Source organism: Rhinolophus hipposideros, assembly GCF_964194185.1.
Source record: "Rhinolophus hipposideros genome assembly, chromosome: 2".
Classification (NCBI taxonomy): Eukaryota; Metazoa; Chordata; class Mammalia; order Chiroptera; family Rhinolophidae; genus Rhinolophus; species Rhinolophus hipposideros.
The window spans coordinates 34,822,065-34,835,126 of record NC_138048.1 but is presented as its reverse complement, the minus strand read 5'-3'; the positions used below and the strand labels follow the sequence as shown (position 1 = coordinate 34,835,126).

At 33.4% G+C, this 13,062-nt stretch overlaps 1 protein-coding gene across 5 annotated transcripts in view; it reads left to right on the top strand.

The window, feature by feature from the left end:
- The window catches only part of CBLB (Cbl proto-oncogene B), a 212,243-nt gene that overhangs the window by 142,682 nt on the left and 56,499 nt on the right, over positions 1–13,062 (top strand). For all 5 annotated transcript variants that reach the window (XM_081064589.1, XM_081064590.1, XM_081064593.1 and 2 more), the window contains exons 11-12: positions 7,199–7,384; positions 8,932–9,297. In XM_081064589.1, coding sequence (XP_080920715.1) covers positions 7,199–7,384; positions 8,932–9,297 — 552 coding nt within the window. The remainder of the gene's footprint in view (positions 1–7,198; positions 7,385–8,931; positions 9,298–13,062) is intronic.

The window sequence follows — 13,062 nt, the reverse complement described above, 5'->3', positions numbered from 1 at the left end:
AGATATGAAAATTCATTAAGTAAAACTCTTGTGAGAAATATTATAAAATTGCCTTTGATTATCTGTGGGATGGTCAGAACTTTCCTTTTATTAGTAATTTGAGAGGTTCTGTTCTCTCTTGTCCTGTTTTTAATAATAGCCTGACTGGGTTTGAAGTTTCTTACCAAATGTTTTGCCATTTCCATAATAATGGGTTTCATTAAAGCTTTTATAAAATTACTCTTTAAAAGGTGTGGGTAAAATGAAGAGTGACTAAAATAGAATGAGTCCCTAATTATTATTGGTAATTGCTGAGCGTGTTGAGACAGGCGTTTGAGTACTTTACTTTTTGGGCCTTTTCTCTCAGAATTTGCTGTTAAAATTGCAAATTTGGATTTCTCTATTCGTTATGGTAGTCATTAGAATTCTATTCTAAATGCTAAAGAATTCTGTAAATTTTGTCAGCGAAATAAAGAATAGCACTTATCATTTCAGGAAGCAAAGGGCTGGGAAAAATTGGTGTAGACATAAAAGAATCAAATGGTGGTCTTTAAATTTCTAGAGCACCAATTTGTTAAATGCGTACTCATCAGCTACTAGTATTAAACAACTTAAGAGAAATTGTTAGACAAATATGCTGGTGTGATGATAATACAGGCAGGAATCAAGATGCCCATCTTTTGTATTTTGAGAAGAGTGGAAATGAAAAATGACAATGTATTATTCTAAAGTTCAGAAAGTAAGTGTAATACTAGAAAAAAGTGAGTATTACATAAAATCAAGATAAAGGAATAGAATTATACAAATCAGCTGTCCTGTAACTTTAAAGGACGGCCCATTCTTCCCAAATCTTGTAGTTACCTCTTTTTAAATGATTTTTTTATATTGTGTAATAAATTCTGTACAGTTCATTCTTTGTCCACATCCTACTTCCTATACTTGACTAGTTAATTTTTGCATAGCTTTCCATTTTTTAACCTAACTTAATAGAGTGGACCGATAAAGACGAAGGAGTAACAAAGAATGGAATTCATTTAAGACAGTGATAGAAAGGACAGGATCCTTTTAAGAACCCCTTGATGAATGCCTTTTTATTATACTAATTAAATTTTGTTTATTCATTAGGAGATTAAAACCAGAAAAGCAGCAGTAAAATCTCTACCATAAAATAATTAAAAGAAAAATTAAACTGGGGGAAAAAGTATTTATAACAATTGTAACATGTAGAGGTTCACTATCCTAATATATCAATCAGTGTGGGGTACATATAAGAATATGATAGATAATGGGACAAAGAACATAAGCCAGCAAGAAGAGAAGAAATACACATGGCGAACAAATACTGTAATTTTTTTCTAATTATTTGTTAAGGAAATTCAAGTGTAAACATCAGTGTGGGCCATTAAAATGTCAATCAAGTAGCAAAGTAAACAAAAATTGAAAACTAAATATACTCTGTGCTTTTGAGGTTTGTGCAGTGGTTACCACCACAAGTGACTGATAGAAGAATAAATTGGTTTTACCATCTAGATAGCCAAAGGATTTTGTGAATATTCTTCAACTTTTACCTAGTTATGAGTTTATTATTCTATGCTCAAAAGATTCTAGAATTCTGTCCTTAAAAATTAAAATGTATAAGGTCGAAGACTAATTTATGTTACTACTTTGTAATGGAGAAAACTTGAGAACAACACAAGGGTTCATAGCATAGCAATAGTTATGTAAATATTAGCATATCCATATAACTCACCCTTTAGAATTACATTTATGAAGAATGATTAGATTCTTTTGATAATAACCAATGAAGAGTAGATTAAAACTTGTTTGTTTGATAAGGAATCATCACCAATGGCTGTGTGTAGGTGTTTTCAAAACATCATTATATTTTCCTATAATTCCAAAATTGTATGAAATGAAATTATGTTCTTAATAATGAATCGAAAAAATTGAAATGAAAACACAATTGAAAAGATAGGAGAGTAGAGCCCAAACCGCTATAACTCATTTATTATGGTAAACAGTTTGCTAACATGCATACCCCTAAATTCATGAACCTACTCTTACTCTTAATCTACTTTCCTCTTATTATTTGTTATTTCTGTATTTGAGACACTCTGTAGAGCAATATGGAAAAATAGAGATATTAATTTCAATTCTAGATTGTTGTGCTAATGGTTAGTGTTAATAACAGCAAATAATCCAAGCGGCATTTCTCTGACTTTTGAACACATTAAGAATTTAGTCTACAGATACCTGTTTAGAAATTTGATTTTGTTACTATTGCTTTGTGTAGGCCTGATAGTGAGAAGAATTGTGGAGGACAAAATATAAATAAATAAGAAGGTTGGGAATATTTTGTTTAAAGATATCTGTAATAGAGTCATCTTTTGGTAGTGAAGATGAGCAAGCTTTGGTTGGAGATGAAATAGATTGCGTCTGTCACTTGTACATCACAATAGTCAACATTTCCAGCTATATCATCTAAATAAAAATTAAATGTTTTATATCAGCTTTTATTGTATCATACTTCATTTAATTTTATTAACCCATAAAGTCTCCATGAAATGGATTAACCTTATTCTATAACCTACAGGAAACAATAGCAACAGGTAGTGATTTGTGTAAGACTTCATGGCGTTTTAAAGTTCTAGCTGAAATGTAAATATTAAATAGGAAATATGTACATATAAAATTGGATTATAAATTTAATTATATGGTTATTTTTTTAAATTTAAAAAATTGATTTTTTAAATCCATTTTTTTATAATCAATTGACATTAGAACTTTGTCAGCCACACTTGAAATTCCCATATTCCAATCAAGTGTATCCCTATCAACAAAATATGTTACTAGTTGAGATTTAAATTAATGCTTTCCTACTTTTCTATTCAAGATATTTTGTGCACATATCTTAAATCTGCGTATTAATACAGAACAGAAATGGTAGTAATTATGAAGCATACTGGACATATCAGTAAGAGGTGATTAAGTTACCATAGCTTAGTCTTAGAATTTAAACCTGAGGATTGTTCCAGATTTGTTGTTTATTGTTGTTTTTCCCTATCACTTATCAGAAGTAGAGAAAGATAAATGGCGTGAGTGATCTTGGGATAAGGATTAGTTAGATGTGTGGAAGAAGAAGGCAGAGAGAAGGGCTGAGGGAGATGTTTATGGAATATATGTAGGGAATAATATAAATCAGTAGACTAACGATGACTGGCCACATCACTGTTGTCACATCTCCGCTTTGGGGACATTTGTTGCACCTGACAACTACCTATAACAGGAAGATTGTGATACTCTAGAAATTAAAGTTCTTTAAAAAACCATTAGGAACAAATATATGGTGATGGAAGGAGAACTGACTCTGGGTGGTGAACACACAATGGGATTTATAGATGATGTAATACAGAATTGTACACCTGAAATCTATGTAACTTTATTAACAATTGTCACCCCAATAAATTTTAATTAAAAAAACATTAAATATCCAAATATTATATAAAGACAGAGGTGTAGTTTAAAGAAAAATAATTTAGATCTATATTAAATTAATCTATTTTGCTTCTCTTTATTTTCAGAAGAGAAAAAAATGGCAAACTGTCTATTCTTTTCTGTAAGTTGAGCTGATAAATTTTGATGTCGTGAATTTTTAATGTCTCATCCAAAAATTTAATTATGAGCTGGGATGTGCAGCATTGTGTTAGGCTTCTTTTCTTCTTAGACTTTCAAATAGGAAAGAGAAAAATGATAATTATTCAAATAAATTAAAAGTGACCTTTTATGTGACCATCTACTAAAACCATCTACTTATAATGTTTACAGATGTTTATAGTTAGCATTGACTTTTACCAGCAATAAAAGTTAATGCAAAGTTTCAGTACTCTAATTGCAGAATTATTCATAGAGAGAGCAAAGGGTTCAACCAAGAGTAATGCATCGCTATTGGAAGGGCATTGTTATCTACTCTTACAGGGGGATTTTACTATAATTTAGGAGAACTCAGGAAAACGAATAAGTTATGGTAAATTTAGTCCATACAATCAATAAAGATAAAACGATTTTTGTTCCTTCATATACAAATATATCCTCCGTAAAATCCTTCTACCTGAGCCAACTTACAGATACTGTCATGCTTCAAAATGAATTAGGTCTTCAAATATATAGTCTGTAATCACCTTGAGAATGCAGTATGAATTGTGCTAAGCAAGGTCTGCTTCCAGTTACATTCATAAAGCTGTTAGTGTGCTTGTCTGGAAGTATCTAGAAGTTTAAGGTAATATTTGGATGTCTGTCTTGAGGATTTTCATCATACCCTTTCCATATCTAACAACTTACCAATTTCAAATAAAATCTATCCCATTACTTAATTATAGTAGGAATTTGGTAACTGCTTAAATAATAGCAATGAAATTGGAAGTCAAGTTCGGATGGTGGTGATGGTGGGCTGTTGGCTCTGTCAGAATTCTCTTTCCTGTTTCAGGTAGTGAGGAAAGCAGGAAGACAGTAGTGGAAGAAAAGTGCTTGGAGAAACATAGGTCTTGTTGAGCAAGCGGTCTTTACAGTGTGTGCTCCTAGCACTGAAAAATATCTATGTAAGTCACACAAAGTTAATGAAGTGCTATGTAGTCTCTATATATATATACAAAAATTTTGTCTGGGGTAGGAATTGTGTAAATAGATAGCTTTGCTTCTTGAGTTTTTTTTGTGAAGGATAATAACCAGGTCAACCATTTTTATCAGGTATGTTTTGCTAGTTCTCAAAGAATGTAATTTATCCTAATGGGAATTGTAGAGAATTAGATATCCAGTGACATCTCCTGATTTGAAACATTGTGATACTGTTGTACACGTAGCTTTACGTCAGGAGTTCTTCCTATTCAGTCTATGACCATTTTCGGATCGGTTTAACTCCATAAGGTTCAAATTCATGACCATGTGAGGCCTCATCACTTTTGGGGTCAAATTAATATTTTGTTAAGAATCACTGGCTCCATTAAAATCACTTTATGATACAGAGTTTCTACTTTTTCCTTCTTCAATTTAGTAACAATTGAAAAAATTTTGCCGTATCATAGGTAAGAGATAGAAAAAAGAATCATGAAACTACTAAAAAGTAAAGGTTCTTAAATTTGTCTTAAAATTATGTCTAAATGTATTGTCCTATTTTAAATTTATTTGGCTTCAATTGAGAGAGACAAAGTCTTGAGAGTTTAGTAATATGACATTATTCAGGCATATCTGAAGTATGGTCTAGAAGCTTCTGTTTAGCCATTCAGCTTTATTTAAAAAAACCTTTACATGGGGAAACTTAACGCTTCACTCCTAAGTGTGGGCTGTGCATGGTGACTTCCTTGCAGAGAATGCAGTAGGGAGAGTGGGATAAATGATGGTAACTTTACAGTGAAGAAAACTTGACAGTTAATACCTCAGCCAGGTAACCAAGGTCAGTATCAACAGTGATTAATCATATTGATATGATGTGGACTTCACCTCTGTGGTTTTCCTTCCTAAAACCAACAACCCCAGTCTAATTATGAGAAAAGCATCACACAAACCCCAATTATAGTGAATTGAAAAGAAAATGTCTTATACAGTATAACTAAGTGTGGATGTGGAAACAAATCTATTATCCCATCTCAGATAAAGACAGAATGACTAAATCTTTCTCACTGTTGCTAGAGTTCAATTAAATTGTCAATTGTTGACATGGACTACTCTTATAAAATAAAAGGTGAGTAATATTAGGGGAGAAATAGCTGAAATAGCTTAACAACAAGCTTAAAACTCTTTATAAATACTAATATTAGGAAACATGAATATCACAGCATGCTAGATTAATGCAGTGGGGGTAAAAATGAAGCCTAGATCTCTAAAGTGCTAGTAACAGTCTTGAAAAAAGAAACTGCCTGATATTTCAGAACAGAGCATTGTTTATCCCAGTTAGGCTATAATTAGTGTGGCTTTTATACCAAGTGGCGATCAGGTTATCTCACATTTACAAAAAACAAAAACTTCCAGAAATCTTCCAGGGTAGAAAGAATTATATACATAGAAATAGAAGTACTTGTTACTGGCTTTCTGATGTTATCTACCAGACAAGATCGAAAACCTCTAATAGCACAGAAATACATTAGTTTTTAGCGGAAGTACAGACTCTTTTAGATTTAGTTAATTGTTTTTAAAGAAAAAACATTTAACTTGAGAATTTATGTGAAGGCTTGGAAAAATTGTTTGGGATCAAACCGTTTATTTTAAATACATATTTTTTTTTAATACCATCTGATTTAATTGGTTTGTAGGAAACTAGACTGTATACTGGATGCATATTTTATATGAAACAAAATAGTTTCTAAGTTCTAGAATGTACTACAAATCAAAGACTGAAGATTCCACGCTACAGATAACCAAGAGCAATGTGCATTATTGCACTTGTGTTTCTGGTTTCCACAGAAAATTTAGATGGGTTTCTAGAAGAATGTCTATATTTGATGATTTTTAAACTGCGCTTTTGCTATTGTTTCCTAGGCCCTTTCTGCAATATGTAGGAGAAACTTACCCATTTATTCTTTATATAGTACTGCCCTTAGAGTACTTGGCATCTATTCATGTTTACTAAGTGAGTTTCTTTCTTTTTTTTTTAATTAAAGTTTATTGGGGTGACAATTGTTAGTAAAATTACATAGGTTTCAGGTGTACAATTCTGTATTACATCATCTACATATTACATTGTGTGTTCACCACCCAGTCAGTTCTCTTTCCATCACCATATTTTGGATCCCCTTTACCTTCATCTACCACCCTCTTCCCCGTTTACCCTCTGTCCTTCGATAGATGATTAGATAAAGAAGATGTGGTATATATACACAATGGAATGCTATTCCGCCATAAGAAAATATGAAATAGTGCCATTTGCGACAACATGGATGGATCTTGAGATTGTTATGCTGAGCAAAGTAAGTCAGACAGAAAAAATCAAGAACCATGTGATTTCACTCATATGTGGGCTATAAAACTGAAAGCTACAAAAGAACAGGACAAATGAAGAAACAAAAACTCATAAACACAGACGATAGCTTAGTGGTTACCAGAGGGTGAGTTTATTTCAATAGATATTCAATGGCAGACACCTTTTCCAAACCAAATGTCTTCCTTAACAGCTTAAAGGCATACACTTCACACATCCAATAAACAGCATCTTTATCTGTGTCTGTTCTAGTGCACTGACCGGCAGAACTCACCTGTCACATCACCAGGGTCCTCTCCCCTTGCTCAGAGAAGAAAGCCACAGCCAGACCCTCTCCAGATCCCACATCTGAGCCTTCCACCGGTGCCTCCTCGCCTCGATCTAATTCAGAAAGGCATAGTTCGGTCTCCCTGTGGCAGCCCAACAGGCTCACCAAAGGTAAATAGATTTTATTAGAAATACTAGGTAATAATTTTGTATGACAATTATTGATCGATCAGGTTCTTTGACATTTATCCTCTTATTTCTTGTGCTCTTAATTGTTTCTGAACAGCTTTGATAGGTTTCTCACTTCGTTGATGGTGAGCCTACTATCATATCCCTTGCTGTATTACTACAAATGTTACATAATTATTGAGAGAGAGCTCATGTCTGTAACAGCCCACTGATTTGCTAAAATAAATAGTAGAGTAGGTACAGTTATTCTGTAAAATGGTTTTAAAAGGTCATTATATGTATTAAAATACTCTATCAAATGATATTTTACAGTTGCTTTCATAGTGTCATGACAAGAAAAATGTGATGGGAGTTTATTTGCATAAAGGCTTAAGGTGTGATAAATCATCACCCATGTTTCAAGGTGACTCAGAAGAGAGAAGTAGATGTACTTTTTATACCTGAAGCAATTAATTACAAAGAATTACAATATTTGCAGAGTAATTACATTACTGTTTAATATTAAAGACATAATTTTAACTGTAAACCTAAGCCCACAGTTTTAGTTCTGTGCAGATTTTTTCCCCCAAATTGGATAAGGACATATTTTGCTTTATTAAATACAAGATTTAAAAAATTAATTCTATTTGGTAATATGCTTTACACACTCGTATTAGTTGGAAGCACAATAGTTTAGTAGTATTTGATTTTTCTACATTAGTTAACTTGGTTTTAAGATTATATTAAGAATTTTGGGATGTTATTTAGGCAGAATTATGTAAACACACACCACATTCCTTTTCTAATGTTTTCTAACAAAAGCACAAATCGTTCATCAGGTTAATCAAGTATATAAAAATAAAAGCTGTGCAAGTCACATAGATTTAATTCAGGAGTATACACTATCTTCATTTCTACATGTAAGAATCAAACTGATTTTTTTTTTTTCATTTTAAGGATTCACAAAATTCAAGTAAGTTCTGTAAATAACACTGCTCTATTAGTTGTGAATTTTCACTATTCTGGTAGTAGTTGGTAAAACAAAGAACGAGAGCAAATATGCCCCTTATCAGTTGCTTCATATTGCAGCAGCGAATGCAAAAGTAGCAAAATCAGCACTCAATCTTCCAGAGATAGTACAAATCAAGTTGCTCTTTAAAAAGTAGAACAACTTTGATTGGTTTCTTCTATCTCTCTTAAATCATAGAAACATGCAAATAAATTAATTAATGACTCAGTATTGTTTTCATATAAACCAGTCAAAATCATCATATAATTTTGGTATTCTGCTACTGTTTCCTGTATAGTCCTTATAATTCTAACATTTGAATTTATGTATTCATTTCTACAAACAACTCCTAGTGAAATGTTCCATTAACTTTTTAAAATTTCATTAACTGGTGATAAAAAGGAACTTATAAAAAGATGGCATAGGAATCTAATAAAGCTCCATTATTGCTTAGAAAACAACAGCAGTAATGTCTGGAAGTCATTTCAGTGCGTGATGAAACTTTTGTGTTGTTTTTTTTGCCTCTCTTATGTCTCCTTAGTCTTCTCCTTGCATGGTGAGAAAACAAGATAAACCACTTCCAGCACCACCTCCTCCCTTAAGGGATCCTCCTCCCCCGCCACCTGAGAGACCTCCCCCAATCCCACCTGACAATAGACTGAGCCGTCACTTTCATCACGTGGAGAGTGTGCCTTCCAGAGACCAGCCGATGCCTCTGGAAGGCTGGTGCCCACGGGACATATTTGGGACTAATCAGTCGGTGGGATGTCGACTCTTAGGGGATGGCTCTCCGAAGCCTGGAATCACAGCAAGTTCAAACGTCAACGGAAGGCACAGTAGAATGGGCTCTGAACCAGTGCTTATGCGGAAACACATACGTCGTGATTTGCCTTTAGAAGCATCCAAGGTAAGACATATGCAAAGCAGAAGCTAATCTGCTTAAACTCCTCTGATAGGAGGTGGTATAAAAGGTTGGGCAGTGTTTTTTCTGCCTACTGTGGTACTTCCCTGCAGGTCTTTAATTATCTCGAAGTTGTAAATAATCAGAAGCTCATTAAAACTTGAATTTAAAACAAGGAAAAAAATGGTTCTAAGTAATGATTTAATTTTAATGTGAAGACACTAGACAATTTGTCAGAGATTTATTCACCTCCCCTTATTTCATTTGCCAAAATTTTTTCCTATTAATAAATGGTGGGAGAATTAGCACTGCTTTTTTTTGTTTGTTTTTTAATAACTCTCCTAGTTCTATCTAATTTGAAAAAAAGTTCTCTAATTGTAGCATATCAGTGTTGGGATTGCTGTCTAGGACAGTATACCTTATGCAACCAAATAAAATAAACTTCTCACCTATGTAAAAACACTAAGTCCAGTTCACTTCTTACGAAACAAGCTATTTCTCCATAAAACTGAAAGAGACTGTCACACATGTTGAGTTCTTGAAGGATGTCACCACTATCATTTATATGTCCAGGAAGTAATTTAAGCTTACAGGACCAAAGAGGCAGCAACAGAAATCATTGAGTTTAGAACTCTTAGTAAGCCCTTGGCAGAATGGCTTATACCGTGTTTCCCCGAAAATAAGACCTAGCCAGACCATCAGCTCTAATGTGTCTTTTTGGAGCAAAGATTAATATAAGACCTGATTATTATGTTATATTATGTCATATTATACCCAGTATTATATTGTATTATATTATATTGTATTATATTATATTATATCTGGTCATATATATGACCCAGTCTTATTTTAATATAAGACTTATTATAATAAATTAATTTTTGCTCCAAAAGACATGTTAGAGCTGATGGTCCCGCTAGGTCTTATTTTCGGGAAAACATGGTTCTGGTATTTGTGTCTGTGATACTTTTGGCTCTATGATCAGAAAAGTGCCATCTTCCCTCAACTAAAGGAGGCTTGCCTCTTTTGAAGACTTTAATATAAAGATGGTCCCGTCTCTATTGCTCTTAAATTGATATTTTAAGGAAGTAACTTCTTCCTTCAAAATAATGGATTGCAGTTGGTGAATTCACCCCATAATACATTCAAGAAATACAGAAGTGTGAAACGTGACATGTTTTCAACTCCTGGGTGTGTATGTGTGTGAAAGTAAAGTGATGATGAAAACTTGGTGTAATGATATTTCACCTCCATGCTGTTCTGGGGTAGCCAGCATAGGAAAAGTCACAACTGTCTAGCATGGCATTCAGCACAAAAGGCAAGAGTGGTGGTGATTTGCCTTTGCTCTCTGCCAGTGACTGTCCTTGGTACCGTCAGTCTCTCATCTGTTGTAAATATGAACATCTCTAAAGGTTTCCTCCCAGGTCATCTAAATACGATGCAAACGGAAGAGAAAGCACTTATAAAAGCATCTCTGTGAATCTTTCTGAAAATGGAGAGCTTATCCTCAAAAGAATGTTTCCACGATCTGACTGGAGGAACCTGCCAATCTTTTTTTTTTTCCCTTTAGTATCTATGACTTTTCATTCCAATATGACCACACGAGAGAGTGTTGGAGTGATCTCTAACATGGATTGAGTAATTATATCTTAGCAGCATGTTACAACTTATTTCCTGAATTGACTTCAGAAATACTTAAAATGTAATAATTACCTCAGCCAATTGACTGAAAACCTCTCCTTTCAAGCTTCTTTTAGATACTATGTTAACATGGGCTTAGCACTGATATAACCTGCTCTTCTAAACCCTAGAATGCGGCCGGTTAATTTTTGTATGGAAGGCTACAGTTTCAAAAATCAAGGTTATAATTTCTTAGGTTATAGGCATCATACTTTTATTATAGGTATGAAATATTAATATTGACTTCAGTTATAAAGATTGCTTTAAATGTTTCCCATGTGAATTTCTATGTTCTAATCATTGATACATATCAGTATCCCAGAGAACAATTGTAATATTTCTCTCTTACTCAAAGCTGGATTTTATTCTTATTTAGTTCTATCTAAATAATCCTCATTAAGATTCTTGAAGGTCTAATATCATATGCTGTGTATGTTAATATTGCAGTGATATTCTCAAAGTGAATTTCATGTGACAACTAGATTTAGCATTTCAAACAAAATTAGACTTCTAAGATTTCAAATTTCAATCTAGTTTGACATCTAAGGTGGATTTTAGGGAAGGATTTATATATAATTAATGTACTAAATGCTGTAAAACTATAAAACAAACCACATTTCCTTCTCTTGTATTATCTGTATGAAGTAAGAATGGTTCCACTTCAGTGAACCACTGGGAGGGTATGTTACAACTTACATAAAGTAGAAAAAGCCTAAATCCTGTTTTTATTTCACTGTTGGGAGACTTAAGAGGCTGGCTTCAGCTTACAACTGACAGAGACTGAGTCCATCTAGGATCCTGTAGTTCTGTTTCTGTGATCCTGGGTTGGAGTTGGCTTCTCCCCTTACTTCATTGTACTTCCTCAATCCAAGTGGATTTAACCACATATTTTTAACCACTTTCTATATGCAAGCCTCCTGGTGTTCAGGATAATCAGAATCCCAATGTTCTCTCCCTTTCAAATTTAATAATATACATTCGTAGAATAGAAGCATTGAAATTCTTCAGGCAGAAGTAAAATAAAGCAAACCTGATAACCTGCATTTTAACAGAACTAAACATCTTATCAACACATATCAGCTAGGCTCTGGAATCAGACCTCAATTTTACTTCCGGCTCTAGAATTGACTGGCTCTGTGAATGCCAGCAACTTACTACATCTTTGCCCCAACTCGTTAATTTATGAAATGGGATAATAATAGTACCTGCTATCTAGGAGAATACTCTCCAAATATCTAAATCCCCCTACCCCTCCATTCTGGTTTTGTTTTGGAATAACACCAGAAATAACAACTAGACATGGAGTTTCAAAATAAATTGTCATAGTTGACATTTTCATTCAAATATATAGTTGCCCTTTTTTTCCTCTTAAACCAAACTCATCTCTCTTTCCCCTTCCTCTCTTCTCTTAGCATAGTTCCTAGTGAATATTCGGTAAGCACTCAGTAACTTGCTTGCAATTTTTATAATACTAAATTTGATGATAGAGGTGAAAGAGTGTTTGCATGCTGGGTTTGGGGGTGGGCAAGGATGGGGCAAGAGGACATCCACAATACAGGAGTACAGATGGTTTTATGTATGTTTTCCAACACTGGCCTTTAGCCAAAGGTAGAATGTAATTTTGTTGTTTAAAACAGGGTTTTTTTTTTTTTTTTCTCTTTAGAAGAGTAATACTTTCTATAGGTAGATGACATACAATAAGAGTGTATGACAAAGGACAAGGGATGAAAAAGAAAGGGAAATTATTTGGATTCAAAAAAGACTCATTTTTAATGAAACTGGTAGAAGTTACAGTGTAGTCTCACCTTCCATACCCAGTGTGCAGTTTAAAAAAAATCATAATGAAACTAAAGGGTATGGGCCTTAAATATTTGGAGATTGATGTGTTTTCTTCCCAGGTAACCCGTCAGTCTATCCAAATGTAAACAAATACATTTTTTGTGTCAAATATAACAACTGTTATTTAGACTTGTTTCCATTAAAAGTAATACTTCAAATTAAGTATCACCTTCCCACTTTAAAGATAAGAAAACTTGGATAAATACTAAAAGTTTAAATTAAAATTAAATGTACTTATGGAATACCATAAGG